The sequence below is a fragment of the Macadamia integrifolia genome, chromosome 13 (genome assembly GCF_013358625.1).
Source record: "Macadamia integrifolia cultivar HAES 741 chromosome 13, SCU_Mint_v3, whole genome shotgun sequence".
Lineage (NCBI taxonomy): Eukaryota > Viridiplantae > Streptophyta > Magnoliopsida > Proteales > Proteaceae > Macadamia > Macadamia integrifolia.
In genome coordinates, this window is record NC_056569.1 from 27,778,245 (window position 1) to 27,798,251 (window position 20,007).

The following is a 20,007-nucleotide window of genomic DNA, read 5'->3' on the forward strand; positions in this document are numbered from 1 at the left end:
TCCATTTATATATATATATATATAATTATATATAAAAGGAAAACAAAACCAAACTGGGCTGAAACCGATATCGGATCAATATGAACACATTAAGGCTGTGTTTGGTAGTCATTCAGTTACAGAAACGACGTTTTGTATCAAAAACAGAATTTTCAATTTCTGTATCAAAATGCCGTTTTAAAACAAAAAGATGGTGTTTGGTGAACCTGTTTTAGGAACGATTACCCTAATTGTTCACTTTTTTTTTTTTTTTTTTGTATTTGAACGAAACCAAAATGACAGACAAGATTGTCGCCAATATCATTTAGATTTAGCGTTTTTTTTTTCCCTTTCGTTAAAAAAAAAAAAAAATCGTCAAACACCAAGTTGACACGAAAAGCTTTATTCTGCTTTTTCGTTCCCATAGAATGTAAAAACATCATAAACTTTTTTCTGGATGACTACCAAACGCAGCCTAAGGAAATCTGAAACAAAATGAAACCAAACCGGAATCTTCCTTACAGTTTGGCTTTGGCTTGGCCCAGTACCGGACAAAAACCAATTCTGCAGTACCAAAACCGGACTGAACTGGCCCTGTGGCACCCCAACCAGAACCTGACCCGGATTTAAACCATGTCAAGATTAGTCAACCTGAAGCTGGACAAAAATCAAATGGATTCAGGCTCATTACCTGGGTTCTTGCAGTCTGGTGTAGGTCTGAGGTGGCGAACTCAAACATGACCTGGATTAAAGTAGGTTGGTGTAGCTAGTTGAAATGATTTAGACTGCAGAAATGTCAACATCATTGTCATGATAGAAGTGCAGCTTTTTTCTTCCTGCTTCTCTCCTTCCTTTTGACAAGTAAAAGACATTTTATTAGAGCAGGTGAGGATCCTTGAAAATGAAGAGGCCCACACACAAGCACAACACATATAGCTACAAAAGGCACAAAACAAAAAGGGGAAAAATTTAAAGTTACCCACCCCCCGTAAGCGTCATGTTTCGAGGTCTCAAGCGAAAGGAATGCAAATACACGTGTAGCAACAGGTGCCTTTAGCCCAGGTCTGTGCAGCCTGGCTAGAGTTGGAGAAAGTTCACCACGACTTCTCTTACAAAAGAAAAAAAATCTCTTCACGTGCAACTCCATTTCTGAAGAAAGTATATTGGTGAGAGTAACAACTGCTTGCACAAATATCAAAAGAGGGAAGGGGGTTGTTAAATGGAATTGGAATTCCTTTCCATGAAGTTTTCTTCTGATGTACTTGAGCATCCGGCCCATGTATGTGTGGGCCGACAAGGTACAATGATTTTGGGTGCTCCCATGTGATCCAAGGTGCTGTAATCAGCTCCTGCAGAACAAAACCATGAAGAAAATAGGGAACATTTCTTTGTTGGTTAGGTAAGAATTATCTGATTGGCATTTCTTTCATGTAATGTGCAAACAATGCCAGTTGATTGGATGCTCCAGATGAACTCTTACATGGTCAATGTAACTGGGCTGTTTATTTATAAATGATTGTTGTGCAGTCTTATCCAACTTTAGTAATGAATGGTGCCTTATATTCTAATGAGTTAATAATTGTTAATTGGAAAAGAATCAGTTTTGCTGGTTAGTAATTCATATGGGTAAGGTAAATTCCTTGAATCTGTAATACAAATTCTTATGCTTATGGCTCTATTTATATAGTGGATGGTAAGGCGCTGGACAAAGTCTCTTGGGCAAGCAGAAGCAGTGAGGCTGATGATGTGGAATAACAGCGAACCCAGTTTCAGCCTCAGGTTTTGAATCAAAACCTTTCCTTTAGTCAATGATTTTAAACTATCTTTGACAGTATGGCTGATTCTCTGCCACCTTTTTCTGATTCTAATGTCAGGGCAAACAAGAAGAAAGGTTATACAAGAGCCGACCTTGCGACACAGCTTAACATGTTGAAGGTGCTCTGTGTTTGCTTTCTATATGAGCCTGCTAAGGGTACAAAATCACACACAGACACACACACACACAAAAACACCCAAAATGGCTAAATTTAGCAGAAATAGCATGTTGCTGTTGTACTGAAGAAGCTCAAATTTGAGGATCAGTTACCTAGATCACTCAATTAGGGACTAGGTTTGGATCTGTCATATGGTTAACTTGGGATCAGCCTATTGGCCTGAACTGATCCCAGTTGACTTGCTGATCCCTCCCCAAAGCTCAGTTGAAACAGATGATGTTCTTTGGACTGCTTACACTGAGTTTTATGTTGACCGACTCAGGATCATATTGGGATCGGTCATTGCTGATCCGATGCCTGAATCTCAGCCTAAATCCTTAACCTAGACCCCCCACTGCATGTAGATATTCTTGAATTCTGAAGTTAAGAGTGGCACTTTGATTAGAAGAGTGTTACAATGAAAGCCTATAAATGCTGCCATGTTTCTCTAGGAGTAAATTTAAAATTGTAAAATATTTTAATGTTTAAGTTCTAATATTTGCTATGCCCAGTAAACATTAATTGTTCACAACCTGGCACATGTCTATGTGATAGTGGAAGCCACACCCTTCTCACTGGTAAATTCCAGCCCTAAATTTGTTACATAGTGGCTCAAAATGTTGTTCAAATTTGTGCACAAGAATGCCACAAAGAGGGAAATTGCAGTTTCGTAATTTTTTTTTGCAACTTTAGGTCCAACTTTGAACCCTTTCATCTGCTCTTTCTGGGCCAAAGCTTTACCAATGGGATTGGTGTGAGGTGCTCTATCACAGTGATCCACCCATGTGGCAGGTCATGAACCAATAACTTTCACTCCGCCACACTGACGTTAGATTTTCCTTTATATTTTTGCAAAGAAAGTTATTTATCTGTCTGTGTATGATATAGGATGACTCTTCAAGACTGAAGTGATATAGAGTTTTGTTTGAAATTTTTACATATTCCCTTTTTGAACTTGCAGATTTTGGAGGTTTTATTTTTCAGATGATGTTCCCTGCTGGAAGAATGTTATTTTGCTATTTTGCCCGTTAACGTTGTCCTAGGCTCTTAGTGGATGTGTGAGTAAAAATGACAAAATCACCACTTTCAGGGAGCCCTTTTCAGATATTGATGTGGTGAATGCAATTTGGTTTTGTCTAGTCTTTCACCATAGGGTGTGCACATGAGGGAGATAAAATCACCCATATGATATCCTGTTTACGAGATTTCTATGGTGAATGCAATTGGGTTTTGTTTTGTCTTTTCACTAGAGGCTTCCCCTTAGTTGAATATCAGTATTAAGGTGTGGACCAATTAATGGCCCTTTAAGTTATATACATTTTATCCCCCCCCCCCACCACCACTTAAGTTTAATTATATATTTTTGAGTTTCAGGTTGATCCCCCCACTTAAGTTTAATTGTATATTTTTGAGTTTCAGGTTCCACATGAGACTTCTTTGCATCTGGATGATTTTGTCCGTCTTAAAACTGGCATGCAGGTAAGTTATGCACTCAAGGCTCCAAATTACTTTCATCCCTTGACATATGTCAGTGGTGTGGGATTAAACATTTTCCCTTTTAGTCGTCTCTGTTATCTTTGTACGCAGTAGTAGTCAAAAGTGTTATTGTTGCAGAAGGTTTAGTGTGTGGAAAAATTGAGTGGTGCATTATTGCAGCCTTGGGGTCCTATATTCGACATTTCAACTCACTACTAAAAAAAAAGAAAAAAACTAATTCTAGTAAAGTTGTAATCTTCAAATCAAATGAACTAATTTCCTTTATCTCTAAAATACTGATAAATAAAATAATATGTTGTTTCGTATGAACCTTAATGACTTCAGAAATCAGGATGACCTTTGGTGACTCCTGTTTCTAGGGCATACTTATGCATTCAGATGCTGTGGGAATTCAAAAAGAGATGATTTCATTCGGTTGGAAACCAACCATAAGTACTTTAATTTTTCTGTTTGGTCCTGACTAGACATAGTGCAATGTAATTCAAAGTGGTTTGTAAAGGCTGTGTCTTTTGGCTGATTGATTTTGAACAATCTTCAAAGTATTCCATGGGCCCATAAGTGTTCCGTATTTCCTCAGGTTGTCATACAAGCTGGATTACTGAAAGAAGGTCTTTGTTCAGTTCAGGATGAGAGTGCAGGTCAGTCCTTTTCCCTAACTATTTTTGGGCATGGTCTTTATTGGAGAGCCATCTAGGTGTTGACTCCAACATGACTTATCAAATAGGTAGTCTATTGAATATTTGTTTCTATTTGGAACACTGATTTCATATTTATGGGAAATGTTCTTCTATATGATTGAGTACTCGAGCATTAGTTAATATGAGTTCATTGAGGACATGATCAATATAAGGTTGTGGTATATAATGAATCACCTACCCATATTTGTAGTAATATGCAAGAATTTAGGTATTGGTATCGGATATCTTATCGGAGAGGGATTTTAAGAGACGTATCATATCGGAAAGACGCAGGATTCACTAAAGATACACATCTAAGTGGTCAAAAAATGTATGGATGTGCTTATGATACATATAAAATACAGTTTTGAAGCATGAAACACCTTATTATGCAATATGTAAATATATATCAATGTGATGCAAGTATTTGAGTTGTTTTCACCTAATTTTGTGATGCATAAATAAAAAAAATAGTAAGAAAAAAGAGGTCTAAGCACACCCCAAAAAAGAGAGAGACATGGAACTTACCACTTTTATGCCAAAAATTTGTTTCGATCCGTGGTTTGATCATTGTGAATTCTCAAAACTTGTTGAAAGGGTGAAGGTTTGGGTCTCTCCCTCTCTCAGTTTCGTTTCTTAATCACGGTTTCTGTTTTGCAAGCTTGAAGGAGGTGTATCAAGTGTATCTTACCTGTATCGGGCCATATTGGACTGTATTGAGCTGTATCGGTTGTTACATTTTTTTTTTTTTTTTTGAATAATACCTATTGATACCGATAAGTATTGGCTGATACAATATGATACTGATACTTGAAAAAATAAAATAAACGTGGTAATATGTATGACATGTGATGGATTCCATTGGATATCCAACTAATATCCCTTCTTTAGAGCTCTTTTCCTTACAATAGGGAACATCAACAAAAATATCCTGCTGCATCTAAGTTTTCATTTTACTCAGGTTATTCAAGCTCGTCATATGCCCAAGACAATCGAGACAAGAATCTCAAATTCAAAGTTTCCATCCCAATCTTTTCTTTTTCTCGTATCTTTTTAGTCAATATATAATATACAACAAGAGGTTAAGAATTTGGTTGCATTGTTTCGCTTCCTGTTCACACATAATAACCTTCAATTTTTACCAATTACTCTGGTGACATAAGTGGCAATTAGGAGAATATGATTTTTCTCTGAACCAATACTGGGGGTAAATTTCTTCTGTCTCCTTTTTATAGTAGTTATAATCTATGAACAGTTATCATGATGCATGTTGTGACAATATTGGAACTTGCTATCGGTGCCTGTTCATGAAGAGGAAGAGTGTGGAGACACAACACCCCACGGTTTGGGACAAAACATAATATGTCAAACCGTAGGTAGACGGAGAAGTTATACTGATAATAAAAGTTGAAATACAAGTACGGACAGGTCGATTACTTATGTCGGTAACTTATGTTTAATTTACACGAACATTATGATGTAGGGGGTGCCTCGGTGACTAGGTTTCCTACAAGATTAACTTAACTAGGTAGGGTAAACTCAACGGACTTGGGTTGGACAGGATAAAAGAAGCTCAACAAACAAGGTTAATATGCAAAAATATAGTGAGACTAATGAATAAAGTAACAAAGAGCAATAATAATCTAGGAAGAAAAACACATGAACTCACTCAAGTGTCAAGGGGGAACATAGGGTAGGGAACATAGCAGCAAGCAAAATTAGGTTATGACACTAGTCTATTAAGCACCAAAGATAGATAAAAATACCATGTTATATGCTCAAAAATCAGTCATACTTGTAATAAGATCAATAGTATCTAAGGTAAAACAGTGGTGCAAATAATGGTCAAATAATGGGTTGAAAAGGTGGGGATTTTAATGGAAGATGATGGAGTAAATAATGAGGGGCGGAGTAAATAATGAGGGGACAATGGGGGAATGGGAAGGTTCAGTCTCTACTTACCTGCAGCCCAAATCTGAGAATAAAAGAAAACAACCCAGATTTTGAAGATGATGTCCAGTAGCAGTCTGATTTTTGAAAAGGAGATCAGCAGCAGCCTAGGTGGGTGTCTTTCCAAGGAGCATGGCCTTCAGTTGTTGCGAGCAGTAGTTACAATGGTGTAGCAGTAGTTGAGGTAAAATAGCAGCAGTCTGTTGGAGCTTGTGCGACTGAGATAATTCTTAGTATGTTATGACTAATGGCTGCAGTAATATATAGCAGTACCGAGAGTGACATAGAGTGAAAAAAGAGAGAAGAGATGAGGGAATAGCGAGAAAGAGAAGAGGGAACCGAGAGAGAAAGAGATCGAGAAAGGGGGGAAATAGTTAGAGGCGAGAGAGAGGGGCAACATCTTTGTTTTTGTTTTTTCTTTCAAAATTAATTGACCTCCATCATGGCCAATGACCTTACATAAGTAGTGAACTAGTTACTAAAAGAAAAAAAAAGGAAGGTAAATCCTAGGGAATAATCTTAAAATAAAGAAGTTTCTAAAAAAAAAAAACAATAAGAACTAAAGTAGTTTCCTACGTAATTCAAAGTCTAACTAAATTAGGTATTAGGAAATAAAAATTACTAAGTTTACACATCAGCAGTGGGGTCCACAAGATTTGGACAAAATTTGGAAAGAGAGAGGGACTCGATCCAGCGCTGGAAAAGGCTGGATCGAGCCTCCCTTTTTTCACTGTTTTCTTCTTCTTCCTTCTTTTAATCCTACAACCACAAAGAAGGTTGGGTCTTCTTCTTCCTTCGGCTGTACACCTTGATTTCCCCATCAACTCTCCCCGGCTTAGAAGAATTCACCTCCGGTGAATTAAAGCTCATGTAATATTCAAGCAGGTTTGGGTTGAGTTGTTGGATTTCTTGCAATGTGATCCAGGTGTTGTCAATTTTCGGATGTCCACGCCACTTGACCAAGAACTCTCTAAAACCTCCAGTGTGTGTGGACACAGTCTTCTCATCAAGGATTTTCTCAACTTCTTCAGTCCTTCTCGTGACCATAGGCATAGGTGGTAATGAGGTGGGGACAAGTGGTTGGTTTGGTTCAGTAGTCTCATCAATGGTGAAGGGGAAGTCCTTAAAGTCATCAGGATAGAAAGGGGTAATGGTAGAGGTACCATGGTATGGGACGAAGTCTTCACATTAAAAATATTATTGATTTCCATACTAGCTGGCAGATCAAGAACATACGCGTTGACACTTATCCTCTTGAGTACTTTGAACGGACCTGTGCTACGAGCATGCAGCTTGCTCGCTTTTCCCCTAACAAAGCGTTCCGGTTTAATTCTATACATCACCATATCGCCCTCTTGAAACTCTTGTAGCTTTCTGTGCACATCTGCCTTCGACTTATATTGCTCGTTGCTCAGTGCCATCTGTCTTCTTATACCTGCATGCAAATCATGTATATGCTGAGCAAAAGACTCGGGTGACTGGGAGGTCTTGGAACTAGACACGACTGGGATAAGGTCTATGGGTGCCCGGGGCTGGTATCCTGAACAGATCTCAAAGGGGGATAGGCCAATGGTACGGTTCTTAGAGCTATTGTATGCAAACTTGGCCTGGCTAAGGACTCGATCCCAATTAGTAAGGTGTTCTCATATGAGGCAATGCAATAAATTTTTTAAGCTCTTATTGACAACCTTGGTCTGGCCATCGGTCTGAGGGTGGAAAGCAGAGGAGAAACGGAGCTTCGCGCCCATCATCCGCTATAGGGTCCTCCAAAAATGAATGGTGAACTTAACATTCCTATCGGACACTATGGTGAGGGGCAACCCATGGTACTTGACAACCTCATTGAAGAAAAGTCTGGCTACTATGGATGCATTAGAGGTCTTAGAGCATGGGATGAAATGGGCCATCTTCGAGAAGTGGTCTACAACCACATAAACTGAATCATGGCCTCTCGAAGTTTTTGGCAGGCCAAACATGAAATTCATGCTAAGGTCTTGCCATGGAGCATGGGGAACGGGTAGGGGAGTGTACAAACCCGTCTTCTGCTTTGTTGTTTGGCTGTTTGGCATGTCCTACACTGACTCACAACTCTAGCAACATCCCTCTTTAGTCCTAGCCAAAAGAATCGGTCCTCAACGAGGGTGATGGTCTTATCTCGACCGAAATAACCAACGACTCCCCCAACATGCAATTCTTAGATCAGGAAATCTCATAGTGAAGTCCTGGGAATGCACAACTTGTTTCCTTTAAAAAGGAAGCCCTCCCTAAGTAGGTAGTCTGAGCGGTTGACCGGGTTGCCTTCACTCAAGGAAGTGAACGACTCACTAAAATCAGGACAGGTGGGGTATTGGTCCTTGACTCGCTCGAACCCTACAACCTCTACATTCATTGCTTGGAGTAACACACTAGCCCGAATCCTAGCATTGGTGTGACTGAGGAACATGTTCACCTGGCTCAGTGCATCTGCAACAGTATTCTTGACATCAGGTCTGTGCTTGAGTACAAAAGTGTACTCTTAGAGAAACTCAACCCACTTGGCATGTCTTTAGTTAAGTTTCTTTTGGGCACTTAAGTATCTCAGAGCCTGGTGGTTAGAGAATAGCACGAATTCTTGCGGTAAAAGGTAATGTCGCCAATAGCAATGATTGGACAATCGCATAGAATTCCTTGTTGTATGTGGACTATCGTTGCCTAGCTTCATTAAGTTTCTCGCTAAAATAGGCAACAGGGTGGCCCTCTTGTCCTAGGACACCACCTATTCCAATACCAGATGCATCACAATTCACTTCGAAGACCTTAGAGAAATCTGGGAGGCGCAGGACTGGAGCTTCAGTCATAAGCTTTTTAATCTCATTAAAGGCCTTCGTAGCACTCTTAGTCCATTGAAACTCCTTTTTCATGTAATCGGTGATAGGAGACATAATGGAACTAAACCGGTAGATGAACCTCCTGTAGAACGTGGTTAAGCCATGAAAGCTTTGTACCTCATAGACATTAGTTGGCCCAGGCTACTCTATAATCGCTCTCACTTTCTCAGGGTCCACAGACACTCCCTGAGTTGACACAACAAATCCTAGGAAGATGACTTGATCACTCATGAAGGTGTACTTCTTGAGGTTGACATAGAGTTTCTCTTATAAGAGCACATGCAAAACCTTCTGTAAGTGTTCCAAGTGGGAAGATGGGGTCTTACTATAGATGAGGATGTCATCAAAGTAAACCACTAGGAACTTGCCAATGAATGGTTGAAGCACTTGATTTATTATCCTCATGAAGGTGTTAGGTGCGTTTGGCAAGCCAAAAGGCATGACTAACCACTCGAAAAAGGCCATCCTTCGTCTTGAAGGTTGTCTTCCACTCATCTCCAGGCCTTACCCGAATTTGGTGGTACTCGCTCTTGAGATCAATCTTTGAGAAGATCGATGAGTTGGCCATTATATCCAACATGTCATCAAGCCTAGGGATAGGAAACCTATACTTGACAGTGATCTTATTGATGGCCCTACTATAAACACACATACGCCAGGTGCCATCTTTCTTTGGCGTGAGTAAGGCAGGTACTGCACATGGGCTAAGGCTCTCCCTAATGAATCCCTTTTGTAACAATTCATCCACTTGCCACTTGAGTTCAGCATGTACTTTGGGATTCATTCGGTAATGGGGTAAGTTCGGGAGAGAGGACCCTGGAACTAAGTCAATAATGTGCTGGATGTCACGCATAGGCGGTAACTCATCAGGTAGCTCCTCAGGGAATAATCTCTCAAATTTTTTAACAAGGGTTGTAATTCTCTAGGAGCCTCAGTAAATAAGCGTGACCTATTGGTATTACTCTGTATGGCTACTAGAGCATAAATCACCCCTGACTCTTGACACTGTCCTTCAAATTGTTGTTGATTTAAAATGTTGAGTGTCTTGGTGGGGTTTTGTTTGGTGGCACTTCCCTTGTGTTTTGGAACCCTTACTTCCTTAGGGGCACTGGGGGTCAGTTTGATTTTCGTCCCTTTGAATTCAAAGACATAGGTGTTAGTTTTCCCATAATTGGTGACATTCCGGTTATATAACCAGGGTCTACCTAGGATGATGTGGGCAATATCCATCTTTAGGACATCACACCACACTCGATCCTCATATCCTGCAAAGTGTAGGGGAACTAGACACCTCAAATTAACAGGGATGGTGGACTGATCTACCCAGGAAACCTTGTAAGGCTTGGGGTGGGGTTCAGCTTTAAGGCCCTTTCGAGCAGCAATGCTCTTGGCGACCACATTCATACTACTCCCGCTGTCTATGGCGATGCATCAGTTTTTGCCCTGATGAGATGTATAAGTGATGAAAATATTAGTTCGCCGCCAATCATCGCTACTCCTAGGTTGTGAGACCATGCATCGCACAATACCAAGCTTGAGGTCACCGGCCTCCTCGGCGTCCTCATTAGATATGGTCTCATCTGGTTTATGGTCCTCATACTCATGGTCCTGAAAACCCTCTTGGTCACCTTCTTCAGGAGTATGCTCTCCCACATAAAGATTTCTATTGGGACACTCTCTGGAGAAGTGACCAAACCTGCGACAATTGAAGCACTGTTGTTGCCCACTACTCTTGGGTGCTCCTCCCAAAATTCCTTTACCCTTGTTGTCAAATTGACGCTGTGGTGCAGCAGGGGGTTTTGGGAATCCAGTTGAGCCTTGGGGTGGTTTTCTAAATTGGGACTCCCCAGCTTGGAAGCTCTTCCTCTGAGAATAAGTTCTCATGGAGGATTCCACCTCAAGGGCTATCTTGAAGGCCTGTGGAACGTCTTGCACCAGGTGGGGTGCCATACGAGACTGAATTTCGGAGTTGAGCCCTGTAAGGAATCTGGATAGTGTCTGCTCAACATCCTCCTGAATACGACTTCTAATTTTCAATTCATTGAACTTGCTCATGTATTCGGTCACAGTCAACTTTCCTTGCTTCAGGGTGTTCATTTCATTCAACAAGTGGAGCCTATAAGTGATAGGCAAAAATTCCCTCTTGAGCCTCTCTTGCATTTCTACCCAGGTGGTGATCGGCTCAAGTCCTAGGTGGTCCTCTTGGTACTCTAGGTCTATCCAGAATTCCTGGGCAGCTCGAATAAGCTTGAACTTAGCAAATCGATAGCGGACTTCTTCTGGCATATCGTAGAAATCGAAGTACCTATCCATCTGCTTGATCCAATCTAGAAGGATCCTAGCATTAATCTGACCATCATAGGTAGGGGCATCTACCTTAATCATCCGTCTGGCATCAAAGCCCCTATCATGATGCTCATAACCCTCATCATCTCCATTGGGTTTGGTGTCTTGCAGTGGGCCTCGACTCCTACCACGCCCTTGGCTTTGGAAGTTATCCCCTATCTGGTCATAACCATCAGTGTGGTTAGTCTCGTTCACTTCCTCAGGGTTAGGGCCTCTGTCCCTAAGTTCAGTGCTAGTTGTGTTACGGCCTAGCCGTCCATCAAGGTTTTGGGCACTTCTCGAGGGTAGCCAACTTATTGGTAAGGGTTTGGAGATGGGCAGCTTGTGTCTCCTGTATAACTTGGCTATCTTAGAGGGTAGCTTGGATGACTTTCATGAATTCAGCCAACTGCTCAGAAAGGTCAGACATGTTCTGGTATGCACTACTATTACGAGTGGACATAAGGAGATGGGCAGCCAAGGTACGGTTGCTACCAAAGACTCAAGGTCTACTCAGAATCTCCAATTGAGACAGGTAGTTAGCACTCTCAATCTTGAGGTCAGAAATCTCCCTCTCAAGTATGTGCTTTTGGAGGGAATAGTGTCCAATGCTATTTGGTCCCGCCAACTTAAGGAAGAAAATGGTGTCCTCAATTCTATGGTAATGCTCTCTTAACTCAAACTCGACTACTGACATATTGTGATGGAGATTAGACCTCAAAAGGTAAGACATGTAAACAAGGGACAACAATACCTAATTACCCTAAACCTAGACAAAACCATGCTCTGATACCAAGATGATGTAGGGGGTTCCTAGGTGACTAAGTTTCCTACAAGATTAACTAACTAGGTAGGGTAAACTCAAGGGACTTGGGTTGGATAGGATAAAGGATGCTCAACAAACACGATTAACATGCAAAAATATAGTGAGACTAATGAGTAAAGTAACAAAGAGCAATAATAATCTAGAAAGAAAAACACATGAACTCACTCAAGTGTCAAGGGGGAACATGGGGTAGGGAACATAATAGCAAGCAAAATTATGTTATTGCATTAGTCTATTAAGCACCAAAGATAGATAAAAATACCATGTTATATGCTCCAAAATCAATCATACTTGTAATAAGAAAATCAGTAGTATCTAAGGTAGAACAGTGGCGCAAATAATGGGCCAAAAAGGGGAGGGTTTTAATGAAAGATGATGGAGTAAATAATGAGGGGACAATGGGGGAATGGAAGGTTCAGTCTCTACTTACTTGCAGCCCAGATCTGAGAATAAAAGAAAACAACCTAGATTTTGAAGATGGTGTCCAGCAGCAGTCCGATTTTTGAAAAGGAGATCAGCAGCAGCCTAGGGGGGTGTCTTTCCAAGGAGCATGGCCTTCAGTTGTTGCGAGCAGCAGTTACAATGGTGTAGCAGCAGTTGAGGTAAAATAGCAGCAGTCTATTGGAGCTTGTACGACTGAGATAATACTCAGTATATTGTGACTAATGGCTGCAGCAATATATAGCAGTACCGAGAGTGACAGAGAGTGAAAAGAGAGAGATGAGATAAGGGAATAGCTAGAAAGAGAAGAGGGAACCAAGAGAGAAAGAGATCGAGAAAGGGGGGAAATAGTTAGAGGCGAGAGAGAGGGGCAACATCTTTGTTTTTGTTTTTTCTTTCAAAATTCATTGACCTCCATAATGGCCAATGGCCTTACATAAGTAGTGAACTAGTTACTAAAAAAAAGAAAAAGGAAGGTAAATCCTAGGGAATAATCTCAGAATAAAGGAAAAAAAAAAAAATGATAAGAACTAAAGTAGTTTCCTACGTAATTCAAAGTCTAACTAAACTAGATATTAGGAAATAAAAATTACTAAGTTTACACATCAGCAGTGGGGTCCACAAGATTTGGACAAAATTTGTAAAGAGAGAGGGACTCGATCCAACGCTGGAAAGGCTGGATCGAGCCTCCCTTTCTCCGCCTTTTTCTTCTTTCTTCTTTCTTCTTCTTCCTTCTTCTAATCCTCCAACCACAAAGAAGGTTGGGTCTTCTTCTTCCTGCGGCTGTACACCTTGATGTCTCCATCACATTATTATCACTTGAGAGTATAAAACACCACTGCCGACACTGACACTAACACCTCTGAATATACCCCTCCCTCAAGCTGGAGCATATATATCATCCATGCCCAACTTGGAATACTCTTGGAGAAATACAGTTTGAAACAAGGCCTTGTTAAACAAGTATGCGAGTTGATCACTAGAATTGACAAACGGAGGAGAAATCAATTTTTTCATTATTGCATCCCAAAAAAATGACAATCCAATATGTTTGGTTCTCTCGTGAATGACTGGATTAGTAGCAATATAAATAGTTGCTAGATCATCACAACATTTTCATTCATTTGCTGAGCAGAAAACCAAGATCTTGAACAAAGGATATACGCCACATCAATTCAGCTGCAATATGAGTCATTTCTCTATACTCAACTTCAGCACTAAACTAAGCTACCTCAGTTTTCTTTTTTTAACTCTCGATTTAACAAGCTTACCTCTAACAAACATATAACAACCTGTAATAGACCTTTGATCAGCACCAGCCCAATCCGTATAAGAATAACTAACAATATTGGTGTGACCATGATGCTGATAAATTAAAATCATTTTTCTAGAGCACCCTTAAGATACCTTGGGATACGATAAGATAAATGTGAGTTTGCCGGGTACAACAACAGCAAACAACAACAAACATAGCCTTATCCCAACCTCTGATATTGATGTTTATCTGGCTGTCTGCAAGCTCCTCGTTATCAGAAGCTCCAAGTATTACATGAGGATCCATATGGGTATCCGCATGCTTATAGCCTAACATCCCCATCTCACTTAGAAGGTCAATAACATACTTCCTTTGAGACAACTAAGTCATTTCTTGCTGTGAATAATCTCAATACCAAGAAAATTTCCAAGAACTTCCAAGTCTTTTATCTGGAAATGCTGTTGTTAGTAAGACCTAACCTGTTCAATTCCAAACAAATCATTACTAGAGACAATAATATCATCAACATAAAAGACCAATGCAATCGCTTTAGACTCTTGATGATGAATACATACTGAAGGGTCAAAGTAACATTGAGAAAAGCCACAACCAGCAACAACTTCGTTGTTAAATTTATCAAATTGGGCTCTTAGGGACTATTTCAACCCATAAACAGCTTTGTTCAGCCTACAAAGCATACTCTCGTAGAGTTCCAAGCGAGCAACAAGAGAGAAGGTTTTAAAATAATCAACTCCATAGGTCTGAGTATAGCTTTTAACATCCAAATGAACTTTCAGTCGCTCAACAGATCCGTCAGGGTTATACTTAATGGCATACACCCAACGACATTGCACAAGGTTCTTACATAGAGGTAGGTCTGGTAGATGCTAAGTCTTGCGAGAAAGAAAGCATCCATTTCCACATCCATGGCTGACTTGATGAGATGAATCATCTTGATATTTGGTGGGACTAGAGTGAGATGTCAATAAAAGGCAAAGGTATGAAGAGAAACAAGAAGATGGGAAATTGAAACATAGTTATTAACATGATAGACAACCAAGGATTTCTGAGTATAGGAATGAGTACCTTTCCGTAGAGCAATGAGCAAGTCTTCAGTAGAAGATCCTCCAGGCAAAGAATTGGGTTGGGAGAGGTAAGGAGTGGGTGCAATTGGCGGCACCTCTTAACATGTTACACAAACTAGATTTGATTTTATTCAACAGGTACAAGGTAGAGAAGGATTAGTGTCTTAATACTTTCTTTTAATCATTTGATACGACCATTTGGCTCCTTGTGTAGGCATATGTTTTAAAATCAATCTATGATTATTTGGCTATAGGTCTCATTGTATCTGTTGTGGATCCACAACCCGGAGACACCATTATTGACTGTTGTGCAGCACCAGGAGGCAAGACTCTTTTCATGGCATCATGTTTGGGTGGCCAAGGTGATCTTTGGACAGTGAATATCTATGTTTCTTTCTAAATGCTTTGTTTTGTTTTCTGAAAGTATGAGATTCATATGAGAGTATTACATCATTCCTTAAATGTGCTGTTACTTTATCAGGAAAAGTTGAAAAAAATTATATGTTCCATAGTACCTGTACATAAGTACCCATCCCAAATTAAACTATTGGGTGAAACATATGTTATTGCAGTTGCATTCTCGTACTGGCCTTCAGTTATGGGTGATTAAACACATGTTTTGGTTGGACTACAAAAAGTAATAACCCATCTGTACAATTTCTAAGTGAAAAAGGGGCTTTGACTTCCTTTTTGAGACTAGCCAATATTTATCTTATTTATTTAGTGTGCTTTACTTTCGTGGACACTGGACCCCTATCTTAGAAGAGTATGATTGTATTCACTCTCCTGCATATCATATGTTCTCATAAAGTTTATTTTCACTCTATTGGATGATTTATGTTTTCCTGAACATCTTTTCACTTCTACTGGATGATTTATATTCCTATCTGTTTTCTTTCTTCTCAATATGTAAAATGATGATGGTTTGCAGCAGCATGGCAGGTCCCACCTAAGAAAAATGTAACTCTCCCCGTATTCAACCTGATAATGATCCCAACCATCTGATTTATGGCATCCCTGCCAGTGTTTTAGAGGAATATGCTCAATGCAGAAATTTCTATGGATCCGATTGTATATTCTGGTTGAGTTTTGGAATTGTGGTTTTTCTTGAAGCAATATGTCAGATTGAGATGTTGGTGCATGTGTTCCATATGTTCAATTTTTTTTGCAAAGATGTCTACTACTCATCTATTTCCTTGAAAATTTCCCTTCAGTTCCTGCTGAAAGATGACCTAAGTGACTAATCCATATCTGAGCTGTCATTTTTTTTTACCTGTGGCTTTGGATTTGATCTCTTGCAATCTTCATGATATCATTTATTACATTCTTGAATATTGCAAAATAGCAGTTTGGAATAATTCCAGAGATGCTTTACCAAATTGCAGGTATGGTATTTGCAATTGATATAAACAAAGGTCGGTTAAGAATTCTAGAGGAGACTGCCAAGTTGCATGAAGTTGATGATGTCGTCACCACTTTCCATTCTGATTTTCGTATCTTCGCTGTAAGTTAACACTGTATGCCAAAACAAAAGGATAGAATAAAATGGGGCATTTGATGTTTCTTATTTGCAGTTCTTTTACTTGTTAGAAAGAGAAACCATTGAAGTCTGACAAAGTATTGCTGGATGCTCCCTGTTCGGGCCTGGGTGTTCTTTCCAAGGTATGTCTTTCATAGGGCCACTTTATTGACTGGTTTTGCCTGCACAGATATAACAATATAAACACAGATGCTTGCAGCATTAAAGCCAGGTTAGAAGTTCTGTCTAAGTATTCCTTTCATCGTTGACAATGTTCAAGAGAGCGGACTTGCGGTGGAATAGGAAATTGGAGGATATGGAGCAACTGAAGAATTTACAGGATGATCTACTCAATGCTGCTTCAACGTGAGAATCCAAATTACACTTTTCCCTCCCTCTGAGGGATGTGTCCAATCCAGATACTTTGCCTCAATGACTATGAATTCTCATACCACATTGTGTCATGAAAACCTCAACATGTAAATCTTATGTTTGATTAGTTATTTTTGGTACTACATATAAAGATTTTACATAGCTTTTTTTGTCCTAAATCTTAATGTAGTTTTTATGTTGTCAAGGGAGGCGTGAGAAGGATTGTCTTTGATTTTTTTTTTTTCTTAATTGAAGCCTGTCCCTGTACTATACAAGTGCCTGACTTTATTATTAACTGCAATTGCATCCATAGGTTGGTGAAGCCTGGGGGATTATTGGTTTACAGTACTTGTTCCATAGATCCTGACGAGAATGAGGAGCGAGTGACTGCATTTCTTCTTGGGCATCCGGTAAAAGCTTCTGACTGGAGATCTTTGAACAGTCTGTATTCTCTATTCCTTGTTGTTTTGTGTCCCTGGAAGAGCGAAGATGATTGATTCCAAGGGGAAATTTGAACTGATTAATTGTTGCCTGTGTTTTATATAAGATAGCAAGGACAAACATTAGATGTAGAAGCTCAGAAATCGATGAGCCATCTCATTTATCTGTACCTGTTAGACTGATAAGCCCAGAATGTTGTATTATGCTGATGAACAAAGCAGCAGAAATCTATTCATGATGTTTCTGAATTACCAACAGAATGCATCTCTGCTTGAGTAGTCAGGATTATTTGATCATGGTTAATGGCTTATGATAATATTTTGGGCTAAAAAGTCCTAACCGATGGCAAATGGAGCATTGTGTTAGTTATGGCGATGGGCCACTTAATGATTTCTCTTTCTTTTGCAGGAATTTTGCATAGATCCTGTTGATGGATATGTTCCACCTGAGTTTGTAACAGATAATGGCTTCTATTTCTCAAACCCTGTGAAACATTCTCTTGATGGATCCTTTGCAGCTCGTCTATTACGGTCCTTATAGAATAGCTTGTAAGATTTCAATTCTACCATTATGAAGACTGAATTTGGTTGGGTTTTACTTTTCATATTTTCAAGCACATGAGATTGATGTTCTTTTATAGCCACAAAAACACTTTGTCTTTCAGAATGAGTGCCTAACGGAGATACAGAAGGCTTTTGCAGGTGATTGACAACTTGGCCGAAGCAATGAGTGGGTCACCATGAAGATATACATGGGATTACTGTTTGAGAAATGCTTCATGTCATTAGAAACGGATGATTCGCATTCCACATGAACAGAATTGATCTGAAGACAAGACAGAAAATGTGAAAGCAGCCACATAGAGGCCTGCTGCCCGAATGGCAAGCTCCAACTGCGAAGGGATATATGACACAGATCTTGAAGGGCATTGGATTGTGCATTGAATCCTGAATTTTCTGGCTTGCCGCAAGTGAATCAAAATCCTTCTTTGGCCACTCGCCAGATATTGGAAATAGTGAGGCAATGTGTTTCTAGCCCTTCAAACTTTAATTTATTGCTGATCATTGATTTTTTTTCTTTCTTGAGGACAGTTAATGACAGTTAGTGAGTCGCTTTATCAACCAATCTCCCATGTTCCGCCCATTGATAGGATCATTGGACGGTTAAGTGGTAAAATTATGTCAGTATGTCTCATGTCCAATGCTGGAAGGCATTGTGGTATATAGCTATCAATGCTTCATTGCAGTTCAACTAGCATTTAAATTAAGTGAATATGTTGTTCATATCATCATCTAGTTATAATTGATTTGCTCTGCCATGTGTCGATTTTATTCTTTGAAATTTTAATATGTTTGAAGAACAGGATCAAACTTATGTGATTGTAGCCAAGGCTTTTGTGAGGACAAAAATCTTCATGGTGTTTTATGCCAAGTATATGAGAATAAAAGAAATAATAATTACTGTAGTGAGTAAAGAGGGCCATGTTTTCATGCATGGCCATATGTTGAATGGGTTCAGATTTTGTGGTGAGATATGATGACCCAATGCATCCTGCTCACATTTCAAGTTCAGCTCAATTGAAGTTGGCAAACGTGGTAAAATAAGGGCATACCCAGTGCATGAGGCTCTCGCTATTGTGGGGTCTAGGGAGGGGCTTATGGTTCCTCATGTTTGGCATATAGAAGGTTAAATAGGTCATATTTGGGGACAAGAGGGCTCTAAAGTTTCTTCCCCACATGGAGAGTATGTGTTCAAATAATAGAGTTGGTTGTCTCAAAGTAAAAACTTCAAGTGAATCAAACTATATCAATGGTTGAAAACAAATGAACCATACCAGCCAATGAGCAAGAGACATGTGGCACGAGACAACTACAGGTGGTGATCCAAAAGGAGGTCAAAGAGACCCATAGGAAAACAAATATCTTCGGGCTTGAAATAGTGAAATCTGAGGAAGCTCTCGCCTTCCTTTTCTAATGAATTTGCATTCAGACTCAATCCCTCCAAATCAGGAAGCCAGCACAAACTCCCAAAGGAGGAAGGATCTTTTGAGTCGAAAGATGGAATCTCGGCAAGCATAGTCTCTCAACCAACTTTAGCCTTTCAAGTTTCAAGTAAGGAAACAGCCTCCAAGCAAAACTTTACCTCGCCTTGCTCTAGGGAGAGAACACAAGGTAATGGGGATGGGCCATCTTCGCCTTGAGTCACCCTGGAGTTTGCTCTAGGCTTCTCTTACCTTGTATTAGACTGTGCTGGTCCTCTACATCACCACCTAATGGTTTCGGTATTGGTATTTAGTATTGGTATCACATCACCACCTAATGGTATTGGTTTCGGTATTGATATCAGTATTGGTATTGGAATCGGCGATACCACTACCTATAACGAGTGCATACTCCACAGTGATCGTGTCCACAACATAGTTATTAAATTCGGATTTGGGAATTATTCGGATGAAGAATTATTCAGATTAATTCATTTCATTAATTCAATGATTCGGTCAAAATATCGGTCAAAAAAGCGAAGATAATAAAATTCGAGTTCTGATTTGGATTCGGGAATTATTCGTTTACAAAAATAAAAAGCGGACAAAAAATTCAGATGTTATTTTTAATATTTGCAATACTTGTTTCATATTATCTATCAATTATCATAAGAACGTAACATACAAATGATATTAAAAAAAAAAAATTTTAATTTTAAAGATAAAAAATATTATATTTAGTCTATTTTTTTTTTTTTTTTTTTTTATAAACTCATTTTCCATTACTCAAATAATTGAATTAGAGAAAGAGAAACTGAG

At 39.5% G+C, this 20,007-nt stretch overlaps 1 protein-coding gene across 5 annotated transcripts in view; it reads left to right on the forward strand.

Moving 5' to 3' along the window:
- The window catches only part of LOC122059653 (probable ribosomal RNA small subunit methyltransferase B), a 21,965-nt gene extending 3,440 nt beyond the window's left edge, over window positions 1-18,525 (forward strand). The window contains exons 8-18 of one of the 5 annotated variants that reach the window (XM_042622584.1): window positions 1,667-1,758; window positions 1,854-1,914; window positions 3,372-3,431; window positions 4,027-4,087; window positions 15,130-15,237; window positions 16,261-16,379; window positions 16,466-16,537; window positions 16,675-16,760; window positions 17,080-17,176; window positions 17,616-17,755; window positions 17,896-18,525. In XM_042622584.1, coding sequence (XP_042478518.1) covers window positions 1,667-1,758; window positions 1,854-1,914; window positions 3,372-3,431; window positions 4,027-4,087; window positions 15,130-15,237; window positions 16,261-16,379; window positions 16,466-16,537; window positions 16,675-16,760; window positions 17,080-17,176; window positions 17,616-17,747 — 888 coding nt within the window. In that variant the 3' untranslated portion in view covers window positions 17,748-17,755; window positions 17,896-18,525. Of the gene's footprint in view, window positions 1-1,666; window positions 1,759-1,853; window positions 1,915-3,371; window positions 3,432-4,026; window positions 4,088-15,129; window positions 15,238-16,260; window positions 16,380-16,465; window positions 16,538-16,604; window positions 16,761-17,079; window positions 17,177-17,615; window positions 17,756-17,895 lie in introns of those variants that run through there. The other 4 variants (XM_042622586.1, XM_042622585.1, XR_006134101.1 and 1 more) reach the window with 4 other exon arrangements.
- Window positions 18,526-20,007: the final 1,482 nt, after the last annotated feature.